The following is a 6078-nucleotide window of genomic DNA, read 5'->3' on the forward strand; positions in this document are numbered from 1 at the left end:
GAAAAAAGAACAAGCGTAGGATAAGGCCAAGTCTTATTCTAAAATGGTGCATTGTTCATGTGAAGAGGAGGCAAACAACAAACAGAAGGCCAAGAAGATATAGAGTTACAAACATTATAAAATGGGTGTACAAGTTTGATCCTCCATCATCCAGCTTCCCATTAAACTCCCTCAATCATCGTCTGAAACTTGAAATACTCACCACCAAATATACATTATCTGACAAGGAGACTTACGGAGGAGAGGCAACATGAAATTACTCAGTACAAGGCGGACGATCTTACAATTGTTCCGTCACCATTTGACATCCTCTTGACTTCCCGCGAACTTGGTCCCCACTCCATGGCCTCATTAATTGCTCATTGCTACTCGCTGTCACTTCCATCATCATACCTCTGCACTTGTTGAGCAGGTGGTGGAGAAGGCAGAGTATTATTACCACCAAATCCACCAGTTGGCAGCCCAAGAAAACTAAGGGTAGCGACCACATCAGCGATAAAAGGCCGAGTCGAAGGTTCTTCTTGGAGGCACATCGCAGCAACTGCAACTGCTTGATTTAAATCTTTCACTGAGTACTTCCCTTCAAGATTTGGATCAGCCAACTCGGGGAATCTCTTTTGGTCCCGGAAAATCGGTTGTGCCTATACGATAAAAGTGACAGAAGCCATGAGCATCTTAATGGCTCTTAACTTCCAAGTAAAACCAATGAGAAGAGTGACTATCCTAAATATGCAGGTAAATGTAAAAGCAGTACAAATCTTTGAAAAACTCAACAGAAAAGATCACGAGTAATCGACTTAGAAATTTCATGATGAGATTCATGTTTAGAGAGAGTTCAAGTGAGCAAAGGAACACAATTCCACAATACATGAAAGAGACCTTTAGCCATGAGAAGAAGAGAGAATAATCAGAAAGAAAAAAGTACGCTTGTGAGAGCTATGAGGCAAATGGTTATCTTTCTTGCTGCACCAAAATTAAGATTTGCCTTTATCAAATCCTTAACAGAACACTGCAAAAACTTAACACACAACAAATGCACACATGCAAGGGCATGCAGGGCACACACACACAAGTATGATCTGTAATTGCACCCAAACCTACTAGAAGATGCATATACATTTGAGAGTGCATACCCAAGTAACCAAATTCTGTTCGTCTCCATGCCTGGCAGTATCAACAGCCCTTCTTCCTGAAATGAGCTCCAACAGAACAACTCCAAAACTGTAGACATCAGACTTGAGCGTTAGCTGACCTGTTCTAGCATATTCTGGTGCACAGTATCCGTAAGTCCCCATTACTCGTGAAGATGCATGTGCCTTATCCCCACAAGGACCAAGCTTAGCAAGTCCAAAGTCAGAGAGTTTAGGGTTGAACTGTTTGTCCAGCAAAATATTAGAGGATTTCAGATCCCGGTAGATAACAGGTGGATTGGCTTCGTCATGCAAGTATGCTAATCCTTGAGCAGCTCCAGTGGCTATTTTCATTCTGGTAAACCAGTCCAAAGGCTCTTGATCAGGTACCACATCTGCCAAGACATCACGCAGTTGCTACATTTTAGATATCTCCAGAATGCTTATGAGCAGAAAGTTTCTATCATAATAGTATTTTCAGAACAGAAAATCGGCAAGTCAATAAAAATCTTAAGCATTGACAAAATAAGATAAATTATAGGATCCCCTAAGCAAACACTAGGTAACAATTATGACTTCTAGAAAACATTGCCACCCCAATAACTTTCCCAATATGCTCCTTTTCCCAAACAAGAAAAATGATGCGGGATCTTTGTCCTCTATAACAAAAGCATACCATCATTAGCAGAGAAAGACCATGGTTGTGTTATTGATCTGATGGTATCAAGTTATGCCAAGCAGCATAAAGATTTTAAATTTATAAAAATATGAATTCAAGCAATTCCTTGAAGCCATACATGAAATCTATGCTACCTCGACAGTCTACCAGCCAGCACTGCCTGTGACACCCGTCTACATGGATCACAACATCCATGCTCCTTGGAGACTTCTGGACTCTACCTGGCTATTGGTTAATGAGCATGCCAACTTTAGACACACCAAATAGGTGTCCAATGTTTATTAGACACCAATTTTGGAGTGTAGGGTTTGGTCAATCCACACCCCCTAGTCGAAGTGTCAAACCTCGATAAGAGATGGTATGTAATATATATATATATATATATATATATATATATATATATATATATATATATATATATATATATATATATATATATATATATATATATATATATATATATATATATATATATATACAATGCAGGTCAAGGCCGCTGCTTCAGCACTACAGTGTTAAATTTCTGCTTCGGTCTGCACAAACAGGGGGCGTAACTAGCATTTCTTGTGGTTCAATTCATCAAACAGAGATATGGACAAACTCATGAACCATCACTTTGAATTGCTAGGGTGTATCTCTAATCAAATCAATATTAGAAGAAAAGTTTGTTCAGCTTTTCTTTAAAAAAAACTTTTGGGTAAACAAGGAAACAATACCAAGTAGATGATCCTCTAGCGATCCGTTCGGCATAAACTCATACACCAAAAGTCTTTGGTCACCGTCTGCACAATATCCAATCAAGTTGACCAGATTTGGGTGGTGAAGGAGGCTAAGCACCAACACCTCCACAAGGAACTCCTTGTTTTCTTGTACACCACTCCTGTCAAGCTGCTTCACAGCCACAACCTGTTCAAGTGAGCTGAAATCAGTACTCACATGACATTTAATAATCCAAGACTAACTACAACATATAAAAGAGAAAAGGGAAGAGTCATAGGAAAGTCACTACCTGGTCAGTTCCTTCAAGCTGCCCCTTGTAAACTCTTCCGAATCCCCCTTCACCTAACAAACACTCAGGTCGGAAATTATTGGTTGCAGCAGCTAATTCACGGAAAGTGAATGTCTGCGCTGCAATATTCCCATTAGCAACTTTGTCAGCAGCGTCCTTATAGACTTCGGTCAAAGGCTTTTGCTTGGGCTTGCCTGCATCGAGTGATATATAAAACCATAAACTAAATTGCATGAAGCAAGGAATATGGAGATAGTTTCCTAGAAAAATTAATCACAAAGTAAATGCAGTCCAACTTTAATGGCAAAAAAACATAGCAAACATGGAACCATCATTCTCAAAGAAAGAAAATTCTAGGTTTATAAGTACTCGAAATAAGAATCCAGTACCCATAGTGATAGTAAGGAACTTCCTAGTTTTTTTTTTCACATTTCTCTAGAGAAGTAAACAACTCCTCACAGTAGGAATTCCATTCCTCATTTGAAATGTATATTCTTAAGGAAGGGACTAGTGTCCTATTTTCATTTTCTCTGTTTTCATCTTTCATTTCTTCTCTTCTTTCTAAAAAAAAAAAAGGAAAAACAGAAGTCTCCATCATTCATTTATTTCCTCTATCCAACTGTTCGTGGTCATTTTCTTACAGTTTTACATCATAGACTTTCAGCGGGATGGTTGTGAGGGTCCTGAGATAAAGGCGCCGGATCAAACCCGGCTGGTGCATGGGTGTGGTCGTAGCTGTCAGAGGTGGGCCACGTACGGCAGGGTGGTTGTGGGGGCTCCACCGGGGGTTTTCCTCGGCGAGAGTTCCTCGCCATAAAAAAATACATGATGGACTTGTTTTTCAAACTCAACAAATAGGTCACCAAACCTATTTCTACTTTTTCCCATAAATAACAAGTTCTACAAATAAAAGATGCGTTTCCCAATTTAGGTTAATGTTTCCTGAATTTAAATCCCTACATAGGGACTTTGGGTTCGCCAAAATTTGCAGTTCACTCAGAAAGTTAAAAACAAAAAATTACCCACATTCTTCTGTCAAGAAAAACAAACAAACAAACAAAAATAGAATATCCTTCTACCACAAAAGTAAGAACCAAAGGACAAAATGGCATACCCGATTGTGACGACGTCTGAGATACAGACGATTCGTCAAACTCAAGATCGGTCTTCGCTGCCTTGGTGAAACAAGGGAAGCAGCTCATTTCTGCAGCTCCCTATTCCAAAATCTCCTCTCCCCACAATTCCAAACACCAAAAAAAATCCGAATGAAGCAGCCAAAAATCTGGACTTACCCAATAACCAACCAGTCTTCCCAAATCAAACAGATTTTCAGTTTAAAACCAAACCAAAAAGAGTTTGTAGCCCAGGCGGCCCTTTCTCCTTTGCTCTCCTCTCTCACACTTGGGGTCTTGGTTTAGGATGGAAGTTGGGCAGGAAACCAAGACCCCAAGTGTTCCAGAGCGAGAAAGGAACCAAAAGGGGCAACACGTCTAGGGAGGCACGATAAAAAAATAGGAAGAAGGTGATGAGAAGAAGAGGAAGGAAGGGGGTCGACTGGGAATAGAGGGTAAGGTGGACATTTGTAAGGTGGAAAATAAAAGAAGACTTGAATGCCAAATTTAGCGGGGAAGAAGGTATGGAGGATCCTTGGAATTCCAGGCTATGAGGAAGGATGAGCAGTTGTAGGGGCTCGCTAAATTTAGCGGGAGAAATCAAACAGGTTTGACCGGGACAAGCAAAGGAGAGGAAAAAGGATTGGGATCCTACGACATATGATGGCACAACGTCATACTCTCATCCTGGCCGTCCACATCAATGCATATTGACCGTCCAGGCTTTCTTTGCCCCGTGGTACATTAGCGTCCCGCACTCCGTTAACTTGCAGAGAAACGCAATTGAAAGTCCCACCCCTCCCCGCACCCACCAGATTCTCTCTCTCTCTCTCTCTCTCTCTCTCTCTCTCTCTCTCTCTCTCTAAATCAATTAGATTGGTTTTTCCATCTTCAGTTTCTTCTCTCTCTATATATAGAGAGAGAACAGCGTTTGTCGGGCTCTCGTGAAATAATTCGCCAGTGGAATCGCTCTATTCCGGCCATCTGCTGGTACCCTCAGGTAAAACGGTGTCGGCGAGGTGCCAGATTCAGGTGGAACCATCGGCGTTAGAGCCAGAATAGTGCCCGGTTCTGAAATTCATCTTCTACCTAAGACGCTATGTCCCCAACCTCTCTCTCTCTCTCTCTCTCTCTCTCTCTCTCTCAAAATGCACGATAGTTGTGACTGAGCCATGATACTTTGAGGTAAAAAATAGTCTTGTTTGCATGCATTTAACCACCAAATGCTAGATCTAACAGTGTAACGTGTTTAGCATGATTTATTTAACCACCAAGATTTAACAGTGTAGATGTGTTTGTTTAACATGGATATGTTTTAGAGGCTTATCATGTATAATATGCTACAGATCGGATTTCTAGATCCAGTATTTGATTTGCATAGAGCGTACAACCCTCTTCCTCCTGCCCCTTCCTTCCTCCGCTCCCCTCCCTTCCCTTCCTCATATCCCTTGTTTCTCATTTTCTCTCGGAGCTGCAGCCGCCGAACGTCGGAGTTGTCGCCGGAGGGGATGTGGGGTCGAGAATAAGTAGAGGGAAAGTCGGGGAGTGGAGAGGAAGTTCATTGGACTTCTGTTTCTTTTTGTTCTCTTTTCTTTTCTAGCTGGACTCGGGAACAGCGGATCCGCAGTTTGACTGCACCAACATCCTGCACGACGACGTGCAGTCGAACACACTCTTATATCTGCCAAAAGACCAAATTGGTTGGCAGCTTTAGTATAAAAACATTTTAGTCAAGGGACAAATGGAGCTTCTTGTCAAAAAAAAAAACAAATTTTTTTATCAGATATTTATATTACTGATTCCTCGGGTTTCCAAAATAACATAAAAAGAAGTGTTTCAAATCACTGTTATTCGACTCGGGACCTGTTCTAAAAAGAGTGAAGGTATTTCGAATGCTTTTTTAATTCCTTTGAAATGGTTTCAATATTAGACTTTTAACATATTAATATAATAGTTCCTTTAGAAAGATCATTTGTGTCATGGTAACTTGTTCCAATACCCTTAAGAAACTTTATTATTGGGTTAGCTATATCCTTCACATGTTTCTAGCGATTCACATGGCATCATCATCGATTGATACAAGACACTACTACTTCAAAAGAGACATGCGAACATCAGCTTTGTACTTCAAATCTATCCATGAAAGGC

General features: G+C 40.7%; 1 protein-coding gene across 1 annotated transcript; it reads right to left on the reverse strand.

Annotated features, from left to right (window-relative positions):
* Positions 1 to 365: 365 nt before the first annotated feature.
* Positions 366 to 4020, reverse strand: LOC149848420 (putative serine/threonine-protein kinase PBL26). Its single transcript, XM_090004280.1, has 5 exons — positions 3933 to 4020; positions 2819 to 3012; positions 2526 to 2715; positions 1134 to 1525; positions 366 to 641 (listed from the first exon to the last, which is right to left on the reverse strand). The coding sequence occupies exons 1-5, from the start codon at positions 4018 to 4020 to the stop codon at positions 366 to 368; spliced, it is 1140 nt and encodes a 379-aa protein (XP_089860406.1).
* Between the last annotated feature and the right edge of the window lie 2058 nt (positions 4021 to 6078).

The sequence above is a fragment of the Nuphar pumila genome, chromosome 1 (genome assembly GCF_984573655.1).
Source record: "Nuphar pumila chromosome 1, dmNupPumi1.hap1.1, whole genome shotgun sequence".
NCBI classification, from domain to species: Eukaryota; Viridiplantae; Streptophyta; class Magnoliopsida; order Nymphaeales; family Nymphaeaceae; genus Nuphar; species Nuphar pumila.